This window comes from Bombus affinis, chromosome 7 (assembly GCF_024516045.1).
Source record: "Bombus affinis isolate iyBomAffi1 chromosome 7, iyBomAffi1.2, whole genome shotgun sequence".
Taxonomy (NCBI): Eukaryota; Metazoa; Arthropoda; class Insecta; order Hymenoptera; family Apidae; genus Bombus; species Bombus affinis.
This window is the reverse complement of record NC_066350.1, coordinates 6,167,087-6,191,708: the sequence shown is the minus strand read 5'-3', so window position 1 is coordinate 6,191,708 and position 24,622 is coordinate 6,167,087. Positions and strand designations below refer to the sequence as shown.

The 24,622-nt window shown below is 39.0% G+C and overlaps 1 protein-coding gene and 2 long non-coding RNA genes across 20 annotated transcripts in view; 2 read left to right on the top strand and 1 right to left on the bottom strand.

Annotated features, from left to right (window-relative positions):
- Positions 1-24,622, top strand: part of LOC126918735 (trehalase-like) — a 44,758-nt gene that overhangs the window by 11,486 nt on the left and 8,650 nt on the right. For 4 of the 17 annotated variants that reach the window (XM_050727057.1, XM_050727056.1, XM_050727055.1 and 1 more), the window contains exons 1-4: positions 1,099-1,116; positions 5,603-5,732; positions 18,782-18,865; positions 23,731-24,513. In XM_050727057.1, coding sequence (XP_050583014.1) covers position 1,116; positions 5,603-5,732; positions 18,782-18,865; positions 23,731-24,513 — 998 coding nt within the window. In that variant the 5' untranslated portion in view covers positions 1,099-1,115. Of the gene's footprint in view, positions 1-1,098; positions 1,117-5,602; positions 5,733-7,586; positions 8,148-9,071; positions 9,860-15,811; positions 16,267-18,781; positions 19,517-23,730; positions 24,514-24,622 lie in introns of those variants that run through there. The other 13 variants (XM_050727052.1, XM_050727051.1, XM_050727053.1 and 10 more) reach the window with 10 other exon arrangements.
- On the top strand, positions 1,123-2,577 carry LOC126918788 (uncharacterized). Its single transcript, XR_007711438.1, has 2 exons — positions 1,123-1,314; positions 1,382-2,577. It is a non-coding gene; the product is annotated as an uncharacterized LOC126918788 (long non-coding RNA).
- LOC126918783 (uncharacterized) lies at positions 9,605-13,439 on the bottom strand. Of its 2 annotated transcripts, none has more exons than XR_007711431.1 (3): positions 13,263-13,439; positions 10,833-12,925; positions 9,605-9,872 (listed from the first exon to the last, which is right to left on the bottom strand). It is a non-coding gene; the product is annotated as an uncharacterized LOC126918783 (long non-coding RNA). The 2 variants fall into 2 exon arrangements; XR_007711432.1 differs by having other exon boundaries at positions 12,701-12,925; positions 13,263-13,431.

The window sequence follows — 24,622 nt, the reverse complement described above, 5'->3', positions numbered from 1 at the left end:
ACTGTCTCGATAGCGCCTCCATACAGGCTCGATACAGACTTGATACAAAATTCATACAAACTCGATACAACTAACCGTGACTATCTGTCTGACTGACTAACCGTGTGACTACCATCGACTACCATCAACTACCATCACGAACTTTTCCTCGTTTCGCTTTTTATAGGGTAGCGAGGCGCTCGGAGGAGAAAGTTTTCTTCAGAGGTGGGGATGGAGAAACCCGTAGGCAATAAAACAATAAATTTTCTCTTCGAAGGCTCACAGGTATTTTAGTAAGTGCCAGGATTTGTTCTTTTACGACGTCCTGTCTTCGGAAGTCGTTTCGCGGGCTATGCGGCCGACACATGTGCTTCAACCCTGGAACATTCTATACGGCCATGGGCTGCTACAATTTTATGCTTATGTCCTGCCCAGTTGAATTACGACTTAAGACTCTCGCCGAACAATAATAAATGACAAATAAAATGAAAGAAAAACGATGGCCGATTTGAACAAATCAGCAGCGCCATCGTGCGATCCAAAGACGCATCATCATGCCGCATGACCTACCGATGGCTTACAGTATGATAATCCTATTAAACATGACAATTATATACCAATTAATGTTATTATGAAACATTTCGCGATAATGTTTCTTCTTATATGTAATTATCCAAATGACCTGAACGAGAAGTTCAGCGTGGGCCATCCGTGGCTCAAATCAAAGGTATCAAATCAATTTAAGATGGTTCATTGCATACTTAATGAAATTACTTGAAATATGATTCCGAACGAAATGAGCCATCGTAAACTGAATTGATACCGATACAAGAAACACGCACTGCCAGACACAATAATATTGATTTTTAATACCGATTCCACGAGATTGTAACAGGAACTGAGAATGTTCTGGAAAATATCTGTTTGTAAAGAGAAATAACAATACAACTGTATCGACGACGTGCTACGAAGAACGAAATCATCTTGGATTTCTCAAGAAAAGAAAATTTGAATTCGCCTCGAACTGGGTTATAAACCTAGCTAAATGAAAACATATACAATTTATAAAAACAAATTGAGGTCTTAAACTCCTTGACAGATCTATTGGTCATCGTAAGATATCCTCCTCCAAACAAAGTACGTATTGCTTGAGATATTTTTTTCTGTAATAAATAGTTTAGCAGACAATTGCGTGATACCATTGAAATATTCTATGACACCAAATGAGACAAAAATGAAACACAGCAGAATTGCACACACAAACGAAAATAAAATTTGGAAATTCAAGTCTACACGAATTTGGCTAATTTCCAATTAGACAGGAGTAGACAATCTGTAAGAAGTTACATATTCTACCAGCGAATATAAGCCGGTAATGTAAAATAAAATTCTTCTGTTTAAGGTCACATTTTCCAACGAATAGAGTTTGAACACGTTCAGCCACGACTGTCAGACACTTGGGACGGAAAAGAAGGATGTTGAAAAATGGCCACTTTTAGATCTCCTTGCGAACGATAAATTCTTACAGGACATTTAAGAGCATCTTTCGACGAACGAAGCATGTTATTACCATTTATCCGAAAAGCGATGGGAAAGTTAAAAAAAAAAAAAAAAATGAGTGCGAAGATGAAAAATTGGCAAACTTACTCGTGTGTTACACTTAATCTTCATTTTCTTCATATTCTTGTTCACTTATAGGATAATTTCTCGTCCATATCGACATCGTAATATCTCAGAAATTCTGCTGTAATATCACTAGATGGTTGCTACGTGAGAACAATGATGAACGATACGCTCGCTGACTTTGTATCCGCATATATATGTTTTGTATGTCAGCAACGAATTACACTCGGTCTAAAAACAGAATTAATGTAAACACTTTGAAGTAATTATGAAGTGCGAAAAATCAGCCAGAGTCACTCTCAGATACTAGCTTGAAGACGTAAACAGATAAGACCTTTCCCCATTGCATCTGTCAGTTTCGATGTTCGAAACGGGGACTTTGAATTCCAGATTGCAATTAGCATTCGATTCCATTCACTATCAAAAATATCAAATTGAAATAGAACCGAATAATTGCATTGGAATAAGGCAGTCGAATAGTTAAAAATACTTTGTTTACCTATTAATTGACACAGATAAAACCGGATTGGAAGACATTGTAGCACAGGCATGCGGGTGCAAAGTTGATGAACGTAACAACGATCCTGTGATGCTCTGGACTGGCTCGATTCCAAGCTTCGATTGATTTACCAGCAGAATTGCGAAAAAATCATTTCCTGGATGGTTCAGTATGTGGAAAAGGTGAAGATTAAGTGTAACGCGTGGATTAGTTTCTTGAAAGATGCTCTTAAATGTTCTGCTACAATTTGTCGTACCCAAGGAAGTCCAAAAATGGCCATTTTCTAACATCCTTCTTTGTTTTTCATTTCCCATACGCATACTTGACAAGTTTTCAAATTTGATTTTCTAAAAACTGCAGCCTCCAACGCAACTTTGTTACTCCACATTTTCATCTTATTTTGATTTATTATTCATCTTATTGTCACATGTAAGAAAACGTAAAGTTTGAATATACAGAATGTACTGTAAACGCGATTGTCTTGAACTCGTTTCAATTACTTTCCTACACATAGAATCTCTCTAACCTCGTGTATTATTTTAATATACCCTTTTTGTAGCTTAACAAACTAGGTAATATGTAATTTATTTATTTAAGTTTTTCAGTAATATAGGTTTACGTAAATTTTATGTATTCATTTTACTCCTTGGTTCTTAATGGGTTAAATTTTCATTTTGCTTGACACAGAATCAAGATAGCAAATCAACTCTCAATATGGACAATAATCGCCACATTTGTACAGTCATCGTCGTTGACACAAACAACTGCTTTTCTATTACGATATCCTACAATTTATTAATTCTTATATTTTTATCGTAAAATTGTTTTCGTCAATTTGCTATAGTAATAAATGTTTTGATTTATGCAAACTGTTAATCAAAGGCGATACTTACTGTCTTTCTGTAGAATATACAGATATAGATCTATTATATGGAATTTAAATTGTTTACTTAAAAATCTTATCAATACTATATTAAAATGAAATACTTAACAAATAAGTTGAACAAGCCATTTTGAATTTGATAGCTATCGTGACTGAATCGTGGCTATCGTGATTGAAACCGATTAACAGAGAGACTTATTGTATATTTGTTAGCCTCGCTATCGATTCTAAGGAAACTTGTGCAACTTATCTGTTAAATGTGCTCAGAATAACAATAGCTTCTTTTACAAAAGCTACTCAACGAAGCTACTCCAAAATATTTGATATTCACTAATACTAATTTTTGTTAATTCGTTAGAGATATTTATCATGCCACTTTAATAAAGATCAAGGTTGTCCCGAATCTTTCCGCTTTAATTTTACAAGTAAATTACAGTCTGTTAATAAAATCAAGTGTCTACAGTCTACGTAGTCTTATATAAACGATAATGAATGAGTATATTAATATTATTATCGTTTGTTTAAAATATTAGTACGTAGCTACAAAGCAGCCAAAGCTCAGACTGATTAGTGTTAAAGAATGGAAAGAAAATTCAGATTGACCAATATTAACGAATGGAAAAAGTTACTGGTGTGAGCAAAGCTAGAAGTGGAGGAACGTCTACAAGAAAGGAAATTTTATAAATTAATTTGCAACATCTGTAATGGTATACGTTTGAGAATATTGTGGTAAACTTCTCATCCTATGTGCCATAATATATATATTATTAGTATATTTATTTTATTCATGACTTTCGGCTTTCGGTCACTCGCGATTACATCTTCGTTTACATTTACATCTACGTTTTATTTAAGAATCTTACAACCTACGTGATACGTGTATCGATAATTGATCAATTTTCTTAATTCTATTCTAAGCAAGTATGACTATTCAACAATTATTTATTAATTGTATAATCCGATTATTTTACTTGTTTATACAACGTTGCATTAAAGATATTATAATCTCACTATCTCTCACTGGAGCTCTCGAACAGCTCACAAGTAGAACTTAAATACGTAAGCCTGTCGTGTATGCAATAGAACTCCATTTACCTGGTCTCATCAAGAACCTATCGTACGACAATTTATTGACTAATAATTTCGATAATAATAGATTGACAAGTTACGAGTTGTAGCTTCAGTTATAGATTTCTTTGTTACACATTAGCTGATGGGATAGTCATGTAACTTGTCGCTTGTAAAGTTTATCAAAAATGTTGCTTCAGTACTTATTATATCTTAGTGAAAATGTATTGCTAGTAACAACAATGCGTTTCCAGCATCATACAAGAGCCACATAACATATATTTCGTGTATCTTCGCATTTCTTATCGGTGATGCATAAAAAACAATTGCGTTATATCGTTTACGGTAATAGCTATGATTGTGATTAAACAAACTTGAACCTAAATGAACTGAGACGACTTACAGACAATACATATGTTGTTTCTTATAGATTCGGGCAAACCATGTTGCAACATGGATAATAATTGCGCCAGCAAGAATTTGTGTGAATAACTAATAATAGAATTAAGAAATGATAAGAAATAATTGGATAATTGTTTTAGAGTATCGATTACAAATCCTAAGAATATATTGTCGCGAACAACAGAGGAGAAAACAATTATTGGTTAGGAGATGGAGACGAGTAAAGAATTAAACATTGATGACCTTTATTTGTCGATTTGTGCTTTCGAATATGCGGATTCGGAAACGATCTCATGGTGGTTGGCAACGGTCACGGTAACTCGGTGGAAAAATCTATTGTGAGAGAGGGAGTGGTTGTTTTAGGTCTTAAGTGAAAGTTCAGTTGGTCGGGAAGGGGATACTTTATGGAGCAGAGGCTCTTGAGCTTGAGTTGATTTTTTCAGTTCTAAATGACGAACTCAGAGTTTTGGCGAATACAATAGTTAGATTTTCTGAACGCCGGAAAATGGAAAGAGTATCATCTAACAGTATATAAAAATCGTCAGGTATGGGACCATGTAGGGTTTGACGACATTACATTGTATACGATGTACATTATATCCATATATGATGTGTAATACGTTATTTAACCCATTAAGAACTGAATAGTAAAATAATGTGAATATTAAACTTCAATTTAAAATTCGCGCTATAATTTTGAATTTTGACGGCAGCATATCTAATCGGTAAAATTGCAAATCAATATAAAATTGTACGAAAAATTAAAAAGTTGTGTAATAAAATTTCCAAAGAAATTTTTCCACACAGTAAAAACCAATATCTCGAATAAATATCGAATAATGGAACATTTTAATACAAGGTTACGTTGGAGTTTGCCCAATTAATTCGAATGGAACCACAAATTGCTTGATAATTGTTCAGCGTATGAAATACTTTGATTTAATATGCCACTGCATAATTTAATCTATAGAAACAAAAAAAGAAATGATATATTATTTCTCATTTCGTAATACGATCTTCCGATTCCGAGCTGCTATCTTTTCGCATTACCGCGCTTGCGTACGTGTACGCATATTTTATATGTGTAGCGCAAAGTTGATTGGAAAGTTGAGATAAAGAAGCTGAGGGTCGTTCGTTTGATTGTCTAGTGATGCTGGTTTGGCAAGGAGCTCGCCGTTGCCTGAGTTGCAGCGGGCAGCGCACCCATCAAGGCTACCAACTGCGTCGTCATCGTGGATCAATTGGTGATAAACTCGATCGATATCAACTCGGTACCCGGTAAGTCGTCTGTGAAAACAAATCGTAATTGATAGGTGTGCAAATTTGTTAGTCGCGTATTTTATCGAACCAACCTAATCTCCCGTTCGATTCGTGTGATCGTACCCTCTCTCTTCTCTCTTCTCACTACAAGGATAAAACGGTTAAACATTTAACGACCGAGATAATCTTCCGTGTCTGGGTTCTCACGAGTTTTATATAATTCGAATATTCGAAGATTTGTTTGCGTTTCAGTAATTTTTTTTTCTCCCTATTTATCGTTCCCCCGGAGCCGATACATTCTCTATACATTTCGTCCAATCAGACTCCTCAAGGCAAATTAATTACCCAAAGGCTGATGGATAGTGGACTTACGAGAATAACTTTATCTCGTAGTCCAAGGTTCAATGCACGTAAGTGCCTTATTACGGCATTCAAATTAATTGAACGCCAGAGCTAGTAAATCACATTTCAGTATGTATTACGTATACGGGTATACATATGTATATGGTCACGCATACACGCACAAACACATATGCGCAAAGAACTCTGGACATTGTGTCAACGTACTTGGAGACCCGAGTAATCCTCCGCTCTTATTGACCTGACCAATTGATCGAATCGTTTAATCGTGGAAAAATTTCATGTCGGCCGCTAAAAACATTGCTACAAACATTCATGATAATTTCAAGCACGTGTAGACTCGATGACTTTACCAGAAAAATATAAATACGAACAGTTATAGAGTGACTTTGAATCATTTGCTGTACAACTGTGCAACGACTATCACATCACGGCTCGCTTTGACTCGCGACACGATTACCTTCTCGATCAGCTTTTACATACATTCGAATTGTATTTAACGTTGGAAAATAATTCCGTTCATTCGTCGTTAAACACTCGCCATTATTTTGTTATTATTCACTGGATCGTTAATGGAAGATGAAATGACATATAAGTAAACCAAATCGAATGTATCGATAAAACAGGCTACTTGATGCGCGCGAATTTAGATCACGTGACGAAATCGTAATCGCGTGACATTAGGAAAATCAGCCGACTACACGGTCACGCAGAATCACTGACGTTAAAAATCTGTCATTTAAATCTACTATTCTTTATGTGCCAATTTATTCTTCTTGGCCCACCAGACAAAATCAATTGAACAATGGCAATTAGGAGATTCGAGGTTAATTGAAATTATTATTGTTGAATGTTTTTGATTTGTTGCGTTATAGGGACAGGAGGCGACTTGAAATGATGGCTCGCTAATCACGCTATATGATACAATTTAATAAAATATAACTTATATAAAATACCACTACAAATTGCCACAAATTTTGTGTATAAATGGAATAAGCTTTTGTACTGTTTTCTTTAATCTTGGCATATATAATTTAATTTTAATTAACAAAAAGGAGAAAATTTCTCAAAGAATACCTATAAGTTACTTCTTGCATAATTGAACTAATACCATTAAAATGAAACTCTACGAGTCACGAGTTACAAGTTATTATTACTAATAAATTCTCTTGCATCATAATAACAAGTTTGATGATAAAACAGAGGACATTTTTTACAAGTAAATTTTATAAGTCAAAGATATCTGAATATCCCATTTCACGTAAAATTGTAAAATTGTGGAAAAGTCTAGAACCTATAATTTGTAATTTATCAAGTCACTAATATTATTCGTTAATAAATGATTGGGACGCAGTATGTAAGTAATAGATTCTAGAAAATGAAACGTTGTGGGGAATATCAGAAAAGAGTCCACTATAATAGATTACAGCAGCAGATACATAATTTTTACCGGCGAAACATATCGATACGAGGGGTAACTCTATAAAAGTTCTCCCGATTCACGCCAGTGCGTCAGTGAGCAATTGGACGCCGGAGCGTTCGTATCTCTCGAAGGTTACGCTCTTTCGTTACCAGTGCCGTATAAGATTCGCCGTGGTGTGTTCATATCGTTTCCGTTATTTTAATTCTTCGAACAACAATTTTCTCTCGTTTAAACGCGACATCATTACCGTGCATGTGTTATTTCGTGTTTGTTTCCTTCGGCCGATTATTTAATCCATACAATCGTGTTAGGAATAGTCGTGAAACAGATAGAACTGGTACCTAACCTCTAACGATATTAGCTTGCTGACAAGAGATATTCAACGCTGTCATAGGCAAAAAGTCACGTGTATTGGAAGAGTGTGATGTTTAGCGTGCACGCGATTCTTTCTTGCCACATGTTTACGATCTAAAATTACATAGTGCAAATAACTTGGAACGAAATACATTGCCGATGAGAATCATTCAAGTGACTCAAAGTTAATGTTTATTCTGCTTATTGCACCTCGATTTCTGCAAGGAATTTTTCTTTGACGAAATAGTGTCGAGGTTAAGGACGCATCAAAAAAGAGTCTGAGGTCATTTCGAACGGTATGTATATAATATCTTTCATCATCTATCGAAAAACAAGTAACCGTTCTTTTCAATCAAAATAAATATTCGTAAAAAGGCGGATTGTTGTAAATATTTATTATTCTTTTTTCTTTTTTTATGTTTGTGCGATTTTACAAATACCGTTATTCTGCTTGTACGATTTATTTTATTGCCAATTCAAAGATAACATTGCAATTAAGTGAATCGATTCTTGGAGTCACGCGTTTCTCTAACGGGAGAGGATCGATCGTTATCGTTGTCGAGTTGAGTTATTCAAATGAGTTACTATATGATTTGTGTAACTACTAAGATAAGATAAATTATCGACACAAAATCCATTCTTTAAAAAACTCAGATTAATTCGGCGTGTCTTTATGCAGCATCAATTATCGCGATCAAAGAGAGGGCACTTGCGTTGTAAATGTACGCCATGGTAACGTGTTCAAACGACACGTGGTATCTTCGGTTCCTTTCGTATCGATTCGGTAGCCCTCGTACGTTTAAAATCTATTTGCAAAAATCAAACTATGGGTGGAATGCGAGCCTTTAAAAAATTATCTTATTACGAAAAAAAAAGAAAAATTAAATGATATTGAGAACGACTTTGTATTCTCCCTTTCTGGCGAATCTGTCTAATCTATCGTGCAAAAAGTTGGTGAGAGGTCACAAGAAAAAAATTCGTATAGATTACATTCTCGCAATTACTGTTCGCATAATGGAAAAATATCAGTATGTACAGTATGTGGATAGAAATGACCATATTTCGATAGTATTTCATAAACTTTTTTCCCATAATATATTAACTGAATTAGTACATAAATCTATAATGATAAAAACAAAAATTTTGCTCGTTTATGGTTGAGATAAAATTAGTGAATGATTCGCATCGTGGACACGTGGTTCGCCTTCGGTTGTTTTCGCTGATCCTCGCGTAAACTCGATGTCTGGCTAGACGCCACGATGCACACATACACGTCGATGCAAACCAGTTCATACCGGGTTGTTCATGAGTGTAGACCGAGTTTGAATGTAAGTGGAAAGATTAAAAAAAGAAAGTTCTTCCAGATAATGTTTCATTTGTTTCCCTTTGATATACTTCATTACTCTATCATCTCTTTAAATCTACGCAATGCTGTTATTATAATTTATAGAAAAAAAAATTTGATTGCTTTTTTCTGAGACACTGTAGACACATGATGGGCATGCCTACCTCTTTATCAAGAGAACGAGGATTTGGCAAATGTAAAAAGGAGAGGGGGAAGAAAGACTGACAATCAGTAAGGGCGATAAAACGAATGAACGTCAAAGAAAGAAGGAGCGGGTGGGATGAAGCGAGAGAGACTGAAAGAGGGAGACGGACAGGAAAGGAGAAAGAGGGGACGAGAGCGAAAGAGCGTCTGAGTCTGAACGGTGGAGGTTCACTTGGATACTCTCGGTCAGTCACATACGCAACGCGGAACAGTGAATAGTGAATACTTTTTTCTGTAACGAATCGATTAATTTGATTTCGTCATCAACGGTATCTACTGCGTGTTTAATATCTGTAGCATTTCGTTGATAGCTATTTATATCGCGTGTGTTTCCGCTTTCAAGATTGTGCGATTCGTTTGCTCCGATCTTAAGAGTGGTTAACCGGGGGTGTGAGTGGGTTTGTTACGTGCTAATTTTTCCTCTTTCTTCCATCTGGTTCGCCGATAGTATGGACAAAGGTATGTTTGCCTCCTGTTCAAAAGAAACACAATTTTACCCATCTATCGCGTTTCGACTGTTTCTCGATATCATTCAGAAACACGTGTTCTGACGTTCGCCACCGCTAACTCGATTCCTATTGGACGGAAATTCAATTTTTTTTTAGAACGTCTTACATAATGTACTTTTCTTATCTTTAATAGAACGTAAATTTTTGCAAGTTTGAGTGTAGTTCAGAAGATTGAATTTTTATACGTATATGCAAGTGTTCAGACAAAGAACATTTTACACGTGATTATAGTTGTTAGACCGATCGGTGCTAACACGCACATACTCGTATATGTTGTACAACTTTTGCACAGAAAATAAGAAGGAAAAATAACCTTGAATTTGGTATTTCGCATTTTACGCTAGTGTTTACTGACATGATCACATTGGAATGTTTCGGCAGTCTTGCAACTTATCGAATAGATAATAGAAAACAAAAACAAAAAAAGAAAAAGAAAAATGATACTCTTTCGATGAACGTAGGAACGTGCTGAAATGCTATTTTCTTTCCAAATTACAATTTTTTTATGATGAAATTAACGAGACAGTCCAAACAATATCCGCTTAATGATTCAATGAAAATTGTCTTAAGTAATGTTAGTATGGCAATGGTATGGCAATGTCACAATTGAGAAGTTGCCAGAATTGATTTCAAAGTAAGTTAGAGGGTCGACCTAATGGTATTATTAGATTTCATATTGTAGTATTGTGAACTGTCGTATGGGAAAGATTCACAGCTTCTCATTTTCAACGTGTTCAATTATGACAGCAGACGAGTTAATTGACCAAAGCAAGCGCATACATCACGTGATAGAATGCATTTATACTGTACCAATATAAATCGAAATGATAGGAATGATCGTAAAATTAATTCGGTCACGCGTTGCTCCGTCAATCATCAACGATGTTTGTGACCCTCTACGACCAGAGAAAGCGGATACATACGCGCGGTCGCGCCTTCGGAAGTCTTAATCTCCGATTGGTCGAATTGGTAGGCGTTGGTTTCGAGGCGTCTTGCGATTGGTTCAACCAAGGGGGCTCGATCCTCAGCGATTCTCATTCCTCCACCTTCTCCTTCCTTTTCATTTGTGCTTTTGCATCTTTAATTAACAACTACGATTCTCCCCCAAGATTTGACGTAGTTATACAAAGAATCTAAATATATCCTAATCCTTTTGGAGATCTTCGAACTTTTCTTATTCCAATCTTGCACTATTCGATTGATACATTGCTTTTACACATATGTAAGTATGTATACGTATCACGATGATTGGAGTATCGATGCCAAGTTCAAAAGGTCATACTATCGAGTATCTGCAGGTTTTACTGTTCTCGCGTGTTTCAATGGTGGTTTTATTTGAGCGATACTATGGTCGTGACGAATGTTCGATCGTCTACTACCAATGAGCAGGTTATTTTAACTCTTGTGACGTAATGAGAAGCGCTAGGAGACTTTGTACAATCTCGTACGATGAGATGTGTGCTAACTGACGATGCAATTTCAGTCGCGGCAACTTCAATTCGTATAGTCGATAGTATTGAGGAAAAAATCTTCGTAGAAGTTAAAAAAAGACCAAGAAATTGGCAAGTAATCCTGCTACTACGGAGATTGTCTGGTTAGAAAATTAGAAGACTTCAATTTCGTAGACTACGGGAGAGCCTTTTTGTTGAACTGCGGTTATATGAAGTTTATATGAAATTGGTTCAATGAATTTACGCATCTTAAAGCTCCTGTTATATTATTTTGTACATTTTTGTATATTTTAATTTCCCATAAATGCATAAACATTCGCATTCTGATTATAATATTTAATTAATTATGAAACAAAAAGGACGACTCTTTTGGAAATTGAAATATGTGACTAGATCTACATTTTCAGAATCATGACTTATATTGGTGTGATTTTCAGCCCGCTGTTTATCGCAACAGTATTAGTATGATCTTTCGAGATTATAAAATCCTGAGAAATGAACGATAAGCTTCAAAATTTCAAAACCGTGAAACAGCAATAATTCGAATGTTGCATGAAACACGCAAGAAGCGCGGGAAGAACGTCACGTTGCAACGTCATGGGTCGAATGTCGGATAGTCGCGTAGGTAGTAGAGAACCTCGACCGAGAAGATGAGATTCGAGTAAAAGTTGGCAGCTGTACCTTCGTTTCGTTTTGTCACTGGCCTAAATTCCGGCTTACTCTCGTCTTTTTTGATCATTGTTTAAATGCAACTTTCTCCTCATAGACAATGATAAAAACTTAATTGGAAAAACAAATTGATTACATTTGTTTTCATTAGATGAGTTAACGATTTTGCGAGTTATCGATAAACTAACATATGCTTATACATTTATAGGAAGTCGAAATGTATAGAAATACAGAAAGTATGCATAATACGGAGAAATATATAAAATATTGTAAAAGTATACGTAAATTTAATATAAAGTTTCTTCGTGAAATCGTTAAATAAGACGCACGTTCGAAGAATGCTTCTAGTGATATATATCTCGTTTTATAAATAAATATTATAAGCCGTTGTTAATTTTATTTTACATGTACGTATACGTATAAAAATATAATATATTGCATCTTTATAATATATGAGGAATAGAATATAAGTCTCTATCTAGATACCATCTTTTCATTTGTATATATAAAAATATGAATTTCCATCGAAAATATGAATCCGCAGTCCACTTATGGATTCACGAATTCGATCTTCAAAAAGAAAGTTACCGATCGATTCGAAAGCGGTCAACAAATTAGCAAACGATATAATATAAAAAGATACTTGAAACAATGAATTTTATTTGACTAACTAGCGTGTCATTGAAAGAGGGAAGGTCAAATATCGAGCTTCCATGAGACTTGATCATTAAAATCGTGAGGAAATTGTACGCGTGTTCGTCGATCTTCACTGGGGGCTCGTCGATGCGCGAGCTCGATGATTGGTCGGTGTATAACTTGACGTCAACGTGCAATGAAATAATCGAGGGCTCGCGCAATTGCGCTTTATTATTTTGTTCCTTCCTTGCAAATCAGCCCTGGTAAATCAGAATTATCGTGATTAGACGTTATCGGCGAACGAGTCGCAATAACGACGAAATTTTTCCACGTTAGATGTTTCAAAATAGATTCAATCCGAAATTATTCAAAAGAATAAAGCGATTTTTCTTCTTATTCATCGACTAAACAGATAGAAGAAAATGCGTGAATTCTCTGATTTTAACCGAGTTAATTTGGTTTTACGGAAAAGCAGAAAAAATGATGGATACATAGATTGAAACGATGTTGCATCATCTCATGGTATCTACATATCACGTAGGCCTTCGCTCATCTGGACGCTATAGGACGCGAGACGCGACTCGACGCACGCTTTACCTGTTACATAGACCAGCGCACATTTCGGTATACGTGCCGATGCACACGCCACGTCGCTGTATCCCGTGATCACTTTAAATTTTAAGTAAACGAATCGCTGTTCTCGCCACACAGATTCCGTTACGCGCAACATACGCTGCTGCTTGGACCAGTTGAACTGACTGGATTTGGCTCGTTGATCCATAATTGAGACATTCGTCTTTTATTGCGTAAACGTGTCCTTTTGTTTCGTATACCAAAAGCTTTACATTACCAACAGATGTTTAGCATTCGCATTATCGACCACAACCGCTATTGCCTACTATCAACACTATTAGCGACTTGTACATTTTGTTACGTTATCTCCTCAAAAGATGGGAGCACCAACGTTCTTAGCGATTTTTTCGTCTTTTGAGAGTTTGGAGGACTTGTAACCGAATTAAGCGTAGAGTAATTCGTATCGTGTCACGCGTACATTTTTTAAATTCAATGATTTCACAAAACGATTCAAAAAACAATTTTACATAACGAAATTTATTCAATTAATTACGGTTAGCTAGATAAAAAGGAGAAAAATACGTAGAAGTAATCAATTTTGTTTCGTGAGTTGACACGTTCCTTTTTAATCAGTTCGTGCATAATCGACGCATGGCTTGATCAGCATAACATCAACATTATTTTTTTCAGTATTTAAGCTTAAATCATCATTACCAATGAGCAAATTTTTGCAGCAGATTCGTAAAATAATTTTAATTTTTATGTATTTACAAAAGTTATCTCGCATTCTTCTGCTTTTCGTTGACATTCAAGGACACGTGTTCAATTCAGTGATAATAATTACTTGACATACCTTTAAATTCGTTAATCTTTCGCAGCGTAATCGTCGCGAATTATTTAGCATATGTATTCGGTGTAAATATTCGTCAGGGACGAATATTCGCGAACGTTGATCGTTTGGGTCACGTTCATCGTCATACATATAGATCGAATCGTGAAAGGAAAGGAAGGGAAGAATATTCGGCCATTGTTGATTGTCGTAACGCGTTACAGAGTACAGGTGTGCAGCTGTGTCGCAACGTTTGAATAAAACGCACGTTCGTGAATTATCAAATAATAGCAGTTTTATTACACGGATGGCAATTAATTTGTCGTTATTTTTCGTATACTACACAACGATCGACAATAATACGACTTATTGTCGTATCGTGACCTTCTACTTTGTAGTATTTCACATCAAACATATTCTCGTACCTTGTAATTCGACTGAACGAGAATTTTAAAGAGAGTGCTACAGATTATTTTTCGTTTCTTTCTGGTTGTTATAGTTGTCGTCACCGTTATTGTGCCCTCTCGAAACCGCGAGCCCTCCACTCCGACCTATTTCCAGCTAAAAATAGCCAATAGAATGATTGTCGTTAGAGCAACGTTCATTCGGTCGCCGCGTATCGCTATTAAACTTGAAGACTTTTTACGCGCAATTGACACTCTTCTCTCCCTTTGCTTTGCCTTCCTCGTTCTTCTTTTAGTCAACTCCTTTAAGCAGGAGTCTTTCGCCGCGAAAGTAACGTGCGCGTTGCTGTCCCCACTTCGCTGCCAACAGCGAATAATAAGCAACGAGATACGCGCAACATCGCTGGCCGCCGCACGCACGCGAATCAGATACTTTTAACTTGAACCAGATCTATCACACCTTGTCACCTCTATCCAACCCACTAGTCTTCCCGTACTTCGTGCTTATTCTCTCAAACTCGCTTTCACTTGTGTGACTGTTCCTTTCACGGCCATGTTTCTTTTTTTACTGGCAATTATAAACCACGAAAGAAAGCGACACGAACGTGCCACCTTTTTTCTTTTTTCTCTATTTTATTCTTCCTTTTTTCTTTTTTGACCGACAGACCTTGAAACAAATACATCCTAGTATTACTGTATCACTTTCGACGAATAACAAGCGAACCTTGCTTTTGTTTTCAAATATCATAACGTCAGATTAGAATATGAATATACATTATGCTTTTTTGTTTTCAAATACGGTAACGTTAAGTTAAGTTAGAACGTATATATTAATTTTGTGTTTCATTTTCAAATACAATAACGTTAGATTAGGTTAGAATATGAAAATGAATGTTGGCTTTCGTTTTCGAATACGATAATGTTAGGTTAGGTTAAATATCAATAGATCAAAATATAAACATAAATTATGTCTTTCGTTCTGAAATACAACAACGCTTAGAAACAGGTTAGATTAAAATATATTGTTTCCAGATATATATGTGGACGACATCTGGCAAATGTGGTAGCTACTAGCTTCTAGCTACCATCGTCGCGTCCTTGACCGGTCGAATTTAGCACATAGATGGTTGAGTATAAGAGGTTAGATGAGGTTAGAATCGTGGCTAGAATCGTTGAGAGTAACGAAAAGTTGTTGTCAGAGGGGAAAGAGAGTAGATTCGAATCTGTGATCATGTCGACGAGGCGCGGGACGATGGTGGTGCGACATGGGCCGATCGGGACCAATCGGGACCGCGATACCGGGGGCTCGGCTGTAGCGTTCCTTGCGCATTCCTCGGGCATTCCTCGCGCACGGCCTATCACGAGCTCATAAAGAAGCCGCGTACCTTCTCGGCCGATTTAGTCGCGTACCGTACCTATTGCCGCGTAGCGTGCATCGTGCACCGTACACCGTGCACCTTCCCCGCACGAGCACCACCGACCTTTCATCATCCAAAATTCCTCGAAATCGGGCCTATTTATATTCGACTAATCCTTCTTTCCCAACTTGTGACTACATACTGCTCGTTAAGTCGCGGTCAATTAAAATTGTTTTTCGTTATATCCTCGACTCAAGCAACGATCTGCAACAGCTATCGTTGTAAATTGGCCAAGGATTCCGGAAAAGCAAAACTTTGGCGTTTGTGCCAGCAAACTATCGTCGAGTCGTAAGTATCGAACGATCGATCGAGACATCGTAAGGAAGGAAGCAGACGACAGCAGTGTCGTTAACAGAGATCGAGGAATCGTTAGGCGCGTAGGTATTACGTTGCAGCGATGACCTTTCTGCGCTCGAAATTGTATAGTTTTACGATATCGTGTGTCCGCGTCGCGTAAACGATCCACTCGGCTGATCAGTTCTCGTGGCGATTCTGTCCATTCTCTCGACTAGAGAATCGAATTGAAAATCGCGAATCAAATGAAATCGTCGTTGGAATGGCGAGATGCGATACTATGACCACGTGTACTTGCGTCAGGAAGTCAGCTGGAACGAGAGACAGGTTTAAAAAAATATTATTCGTGGAAATGAAACGGTTGGTCGATGCACGTTTTGTCCGCGTGATAGTAAACGCGTGAATGTTATTGCGATCGCGGCTAAATACCTTGTGTTTAATGGGTGTTGCTTTAAATTTAAACGTACATAGGTATATTCCAGCTGTAATTAGCGGTTGGTCTGTTTCAAGCAGTCGAATCGAGTTGTCGCTGTTATCGCCACCATAGTCGTTACCGTCTTCGTTCGGATTACAGTAATTGCAATCGTCATGACTTGGACGTGTTCGCGGTATATCGTGCTCGTGAACGTCATTCGTTTTTTTAATTCCCACCTGTTTTTTCATTCTCGCCAGCTGCGCCGTCTATTTCAAAGTCGTGAACTTTCAATCGAGATTATACACCTTGTCTCTATTATAAATTGAGAGACAGAATTCTATTGCATATTTTCGATTACGTCGTGTCTTAAGAAATGAAATCTTCGATTTGTTTGAAAGATAAAACCCTAACATATATTTCTGATTGGTCGAAATTCAGATAACGAGACATCTAAATACACATAATTTTCACAGGTGAATAAAATCATCTGTCTGTGGAGGATTACACGTGCCAACTCTGTCGTTCGCCACTCTTTATGCAACATTTCGCAGCGGTTTCTTTCGCCGTTTCACCGACGGCCTCCAATTAACGAGATTGCTGGTGAAACGGCGCCGCGATAAATCCTTCAAGCGATTCGCGATGCGTATTCGACCTTGCTCGTTCGTTTCTCATGGAAATTTCCCTAATCGGCCTAATGCGATCGCGCGTATCGCCAGCAAGATCGTTGGTCGATTTTGCGCTTGTCGATAGCGTCGTTTATCTCCTTGACAAACGATTTTGACGCAAAGCCAGCGAAAATGCGAGTCGATCCAGATGGGCATACACGTTGACGAGATAATCGGCTCCTCCTTCCACTCGGCGAATCTTCAACATCGGTCCAACCGACGAGCGGAAGGAACACGCGTTTACGATTAGGCGTCAGTAATGGTTGGTAACCGGCACGTTATTTTTAAGCGGCCATACCGTCAAAAGCTCTTTCGCCTTCTATTCAAAGACGCGAATAGAATGGCGCGATTTGTCCCCTTGCCTCTTTGCTTGTGCCGACTCTCGTTGCGGCCATTTCTCCGACTGTTGTATAAATTCCGTGGGTGATCGAGCTTTGTCGCCCGCCTCTCGGTTCCGTTTGATTTTCAAATAATTTTTTTATTCGTTGGCTCGGTCGATTCCGAATAAGAGAGAGTGGAATTGTACATTGAAATTTTGGTTCAGACAGCTCGCAATTAGAGTAATATTTTTTTTATTTAGGATTTAGTTCTCTGTGAGGTTTCATTTAGAGAGAGGGAGTGACGATAGGACAATTTGCATGAACAAGGAGATGGTTTCTATACTTAAATTGTATTTATCGGAAGGGAAAGAAAGTTCACTACACAATTACTGCATGAATATCAGAGGATTATAAATTTATAAGGTCTTTCATTTATTTATTCAAAATATTGGGAAATGGAGCAGTCTTCTTATTGTGGCAATTAACAAGAGACGGCCGCGATGATTCAGATTTCCTGGCGGTTAATGTGCATGTCAATGGAAGTTAACAAGGAAAAACGAGTTGGCTTGTTACTCGGATTTCCAGTTTCTTGTACATAACGTTATCTCCTTTGTGATCGGAAAAAGTGCGAATAATAAAATCGCCAAGCAAAGTTATGATTCTGTTTCTTACAATTTACACGTTCGTACGACCGGAGTTTGGAAATTTTTTTAAAAAATAAGAGCTCGGCTAATAAACAGATAAATTGGTATTAAGCGAAATTTCGTTCATGTAAATGGAGCTTTACGGCATGGAAATTTCTGAACGAGTAACGTTGATTAGCTTTTAAAGAATACATGGAATTTCACAAAATCTGTATATTATTATGTAAATATTATTACATACAATTTTCTTTCATCCTTTCTAATAATTCTCAACTCAACTACAACGCAAAGTACGAGATATCTCGTAGTAAACAGTGGATGGATTAAAGTAGGATGAGTATCGTTGACTAAAAAGTGTTAAATAACGCGAATAACTAGATAACACACGCCGTATAGTGGAAAACGTGTTATTCGATGCTTAATAGGTCTTCATCGTAGTACATCGTAGTATATTTAGCAAAAGTGAAATGTCGCGTGCCATAGGCAAATCGTATAAACCAAACGCGACAGTGAGCGTGTTAAAGATTAATCGAAGCACGAATTTTCTGTTTCAGGGAGGATGATGAGGCCCTGGAGCTGAGACCGCCCCGCAGACTGCGTCAGACGGAAGGTCCGGTACCACAACCGATCTCCAAAAAGTAAGAAAAGCTCTAATATCGTCTCGCGTCTCGACCTTTCCACGTTGCTAGCGTACTCGCAAACAACTCGAGTATCAGAAACGAAACGATAGAACAAAGCGTTACAAAAAAAAAAAGAGCGAATACAAAAAAAACAGAGCTTAAGCGTGCGAGAGGGGGGAGAGAGAGAGAGAAAGGGTGAAAGGAGGCGACAGAAAGAAGCGGACAGAGAGCACAGGTGGTAACCAGAGCTAAGAAGAAGAAGGAGGAGCAGAGACTAAAATAGGAAGGACGAAGAAACGAATGCTTTCGAACTGAGACGGTGTATAGGTCGTCGAAACTATACAGGGTATGTTGCAGCGGTAAGCAGACGATCGAACGAAGAATTTAAGAAAGTTGGTTCGAGTGGCGCGCTTACTGCCGCATCGTTGTCTTCCGAATTCGAAGCAAAAGAGGAACTTGTTAAAAGAAGGGAAGTAAAGGAGACAAGGAGAGAAGAAGAGGGATTGTGTGAAAGGGTCGACCGGTGGAGAAAAAAATGGCTTGGAGCTGCACGCGCTGCGGTTCGACGAATATGCTGCTGAGTGCTGCGTTCCTCGCGCTTCTCGTCGTTGCTCCGTGTTACGCTAGCACAGAGAAGGCAAGCTACGTGAAACCGCCTCCGTGTCAGAGGTAAGTACACCATCTAGAAGCTAACGCGTAAAAGTCGCCGAGGTAGCCGTGTCCGCGATGCTCGTATCTCGAGCCGAGAACCGCTCTTCGCTGTCGCGTTTTCTCCACCTTTCTCTCCTCTTTTCGCCTCGTGCCCTGCCACGCGTCCTTTCGTCCCGTTTTCCTCGCGCGGTTCCGTTGGTACGCCCGATTAATCAACGTCTTGTTTTGCCATCGAATCTACCGTATCGCGCAGAACGGCCTCAGAAGCGTCCTTTCGCGGCCAAAATCAAACTTTTGAAACTGTGTATTCGTAGCAAGAATCTCTTACAACTGCCGCGTCTCGTAACCAGACTGCGGATATTTGTGTAAATACGCGGATACAGATATATCTCGCGAGCACAGTTATTTACATACTTGTGCGTGTTATGAACGTTTTGTTATTTACGTGCGTGCAAAGAGCGCAAGCTTTATTGTAATTTGAACCTTGAGAAGATGTATAAAAAGATAATTGGTAGTAATGGGCGTCGGACTTTTTTATACGAATGTTTACACCGACGTTGACTTACACGAGCGTGTAAATTTTACTTCCAGCAAATTTTTAATCTTCGCAAACCCCCGAGAAACAGACGTCCGAGCAATTTTTCACGTTACCAAATTTCTGAAATTATGGCGTAGGAATTCGTACTTTGGTCGAAACAAACTCCGACGACAAAAGAATTTTTCGCCCGCTTCTTCACCATCGCTAGGCTTTATCGTTACAACTAAACGCTGTTTAATCAAAATGGTCGAACGTATTTCTTTTTTGCACAAATCGCTTAGATTAGTACCTGGACGTTAATGCGTGCTATCTATTGCATAAAGATAAATGGCCGCCTTTCATCGTCGAACAAAGTCATTGCCTGTCGACCGCGTTTCTTCTTTCATTTTGCCAGGTTTCGAGAGATACGTTCGCCGTGGCTTCTCGAATAGCATCGTTCGCCTGATCCATTAGTTTTCGCGTATTGGCATACACGTTACTTTTAACGTCACTCCGTAAAAGCTATTGGTTGACTAAAAATTGCTATTCGAGAAGCCAATACCGAACGTACCCTTGCGAGACCTGGCAAGATGTAACGAGAAACGCGATCGACACCAATTGGTGATCGTTCATTTCTAAGCAGACATCTTTCTTGATATTATACACCATAGGGACAGTGACTGCAAACAATATTGGCGCACACCCTTATTTACCATACGTTTTTCATCGCGTTCTATACATTTCATTTTCACAGTACGAAATTTAATATACCCGGGCCTAACCGATTAGCACGTAAATATTTTAAGAAATACGATGGCGTGGCAAAATACTTTCTGCAATCGCCACCGTAACTCCGTCCAAGTATGAACGAACGATTTGCGCTAAAAGAAGCTTTTCTTTTATTTTATCTGTAATTTTATTCCTTTTATTTGTTTTATACGGCTTAACGTGCATACAAATCGATCGATCGTATATTCTCTCTGGCTCGTACCATCGGTGTCGACTCTAATAAATTTAGATGTTGCTTCTCTCGTGGACAGAATACATCGGTATAAATATGTTTGTAATTTTGGCGACGAAATAGCGCATCCGAGACCACCGTGTATCGTCTGCGCGAAGCCTAGCATTTCACGCGCTCGTTGCGTAACCGGATGACTCGCGAGTCCCGGCCATTGAAACGAGGAATTCTCGTGTCCGGCATTGTCGTCACTCGTGGCAGCGCGCAAAAGGCGATCCGATGATCGACACGCGCGATCTCATCGCGTGACTTTCGACAAAATTAGTCGCGATTCTTTCGTTCGCAAGCCGTACTAATCTTATCAACCGGAAATAGATGCTCGATCGTCTGCAAGTTGATATTATTTGCGAACGCACGACTCTCGCTGATTCATCGTCGAGGAGAATGCCAACGAAATTGGTTCGTTCGTCGCACGTTTTCTCAGCTTCCTCGGCGTATCGCGGAATCGTCGCGAATTACGAGATCGTGGCGAAGTTGCAGCCAGCGAGAAACGGCCTTAACAATGAACTTGGCCGAACGAAACTGCGCGTGTCTCGCCTAAATTAGCGTGTTCCGCAAGTACAATGAACGTGACCTTAACGCGCGATACGTCGAACGAACCGAGCACCGTATTTGCGAGGTTTACGAGCGATTTCTCTTGCATTCGCTCGTCCCTACTCGGCTCGGCTCGGCTAGCGAGGCTGATGATGTTTCGCTGAACGTTTCTTCGTTCGGATTAGTCGAATTACGCGAAACCCGTGTTTTTCAGTTCTGTCGGGTATTTTTAATAGAAAATAAGAAATAAACACCAGGTAACACGTAACATGATGATCGTATAGTAAATCATTGTAACGCTCGTAGTAAGCATCGGAGGAGTCGTACATAGCTTTTACGAACACGTGTGCGTGTCTTACACGTAGCGTTGCGAAGTTGCATACGTAAAATTTGTTTACGATAAACGTTCGAATGCTTTCGCGAGTCATTGCTATAACTTAGAATCGACTAAATGCCTATGCTTCTGGACAGGAATATCCGCAAAATGTTAATTACGAGCTTGATTACAATCTGAACGGAATAAGAATAGACCTGGCTGACAGAGCCAAGGAAAAATCGGCGTGGTTTTCAAAACTAATATTAGCAAGTACGAAACTGAAAATAACGTTATACAATAGCTTGGCGATCGCTGTTTCTTCCAAGAAATCACCGCATCCTCGCTTGAAGCTAGAAAGCGGATTTCTAATGAGACGAGCGGAATCTAAGTAAAACAACGGGTTTGTATCAACGTCTTTTAAAACGAGCTTCGCAATAACGTTCTTCAAGCGCTTGAATTTTATCGACGTGATGAACGAGGACGAGAGCAGAAACTGGGTAAGAATATTTCACGCCAAGTAAATAGAACGGTTTCAAGTTACTCGAATTGATCCGAACGAGGCGTTGCGTTTCAGCCGCGTACGATAGCTTATCATAAAGGTAGTAAATATCAGCTACGAACGAGATAATGGATTAGCCACGTTATCGTAGCGAGATCACAGTTTCGCGTTTTACAAAGACTCTCGTTTGTCGACGAGATGCGCGATAACCAAAGCACACGTGGTTAGTTCGATTCGCACGACGCGATACATCGTGCGTTCCTATAACACGCGGCCGCAGAAAAATTTGATTATCACGATGGCGATGAAATTGAACGAAACAAAATGAAATTGGACGAAGCGCTCCAGCTTCGAATTATTTACACGTGACCTTCATTAAAATAAGAGCCACCGGGCTAATTGATTGGTCTATAAAAAGATCGGTCACGACGAATATCGACCTATCGAGGGATCACGTTGCGTTAACGCGACGTGTATCATTTACAACTTTGCGCCATCGATTTAGTTTCTTTTCGGTCTACTTTTTAACGTTACAAAGGGAGAAAAGAAATTCCATGAATTCGGTCGACGCTGCTTCCGTGCAGATTCTATAACTTGCAAATACTCGTAAACTTTTCTTTTTATTGCCATTTGTTATCCCGCGCGTATGTTTCAAACGATGCAACGTTCGAAAGACGGCTCGTCGTTCGGATATTCGCGTGACACGTGTGGAGGTCGATATCGCGCGGAATTTTCGTTCCACGCTTACATGGAAGAGTATGGTAAATCCTTGACCAAATCCTGAGACTCGTGTGGTCGGAAATTGCTCGTGACGTTCGACGGTGCCTCGTTAACGAGAAGAATACGACGAGTTCGGGGAAATCCGCGAGACTCTGAAGATTTCTACGATACGGATTCGACGTAGACGAGCGACGCGTATTTCTTGAGAAGATTTATTTCAATTAGAAAAGTACGGGTAAATGGTTTTGCTACGATCTTATCTTTTACAATCGCCATAACTACGTACGATATAACATCGAACAGAATATCGTCGCTCGATTAAGTTGATATTCCTAGAGCGAACACAAAGCAATAAAACTGTCGTTTGCAATCATAAGTATGTTTACTTGCTTCTCGCGTTATCTAACTGACGAAACGCGCGTAAAATTGGCGAAAGAAATGTCGCTCGTCTGCGTCGGACCACAAGACGCAAGGGCTGGTAGGAACGAGACGCAAAGTTATCGAGATACACAGCTAGCGAATTCTAGCTCGTTTCGACTGGAATTTGTCGTCTGATTCTATCGAACGTGGATGAATCGGAAAATCAGCGTACTGATGGGACATACGCGTGCGTTTCTGTGGCTTGCAGCGATATTTACTGCCATGGCGAGCTGCTGCACACGATACAGATGGCCTCGATCTACAAGGACTCGAAGACGTTCGTCGACATGAAGATGAAATTCTCGCCGAACGAGACGCTGCTCCTATTTCGCGAATTCATGGAAAGCGTGAATCAAACACCGACCAGGAACCAGATCGAACAATTCATCAACAACACGTTCGACCAAGAAGGATCCGAGTTCGAGGAATGGAACCCAGTGGACTGGACCAGCCAACCGAAGTTTCTTAACAAAATCCACGATCACGATCTTCGCAAATTTGCCTCTGATTTGAACCAAATTTGGAAAATGTTGGGACGAAAGATGAAAGACGACGTGCGGGTCAACGAGGATCGATATTCCATCATCTACGTGCCGAATCCGGTGATCGTGCCCGGCGGCCGATTCCGCGAGTTCTACTACTGGGACTCGTACTGGATCGTGAAAGGGCTGCTGCTTTCGGAGATGTACACCACCGTCAAAGGAATGTTAACCAATTTCGTCTCTCTGGTGGACAAGATCGGTTTCATCCCGAACGGAGGCAGAATCTACTACGCTAGGAGATCTCAGCCTCCCATGTTGATTCCTATGGTCGAAGAGTATCTGAAGGTTACCAACGACTACAAATGGCTGGAGGATAACCTTCACCTTCTAGAGAAGGAGTTTGAATTTTGGATGACCAATAGGACGGTGGACGTTGAAGTGGATGGAGTGAAATACACTTTAGCCAGATTCTTCGAGGAGTCTTCGGGACCTCGACCAGAATCCTACAAGTAAGTAAGTTGACCAGAATGTCCTAGGAGAAGAGTGGATTCTCGATTTTCCCTACGCAGTCCTGTCTCGTCCTCTTCCTTCTTCGGCGCTTTCGTCGCCGATCCTTCG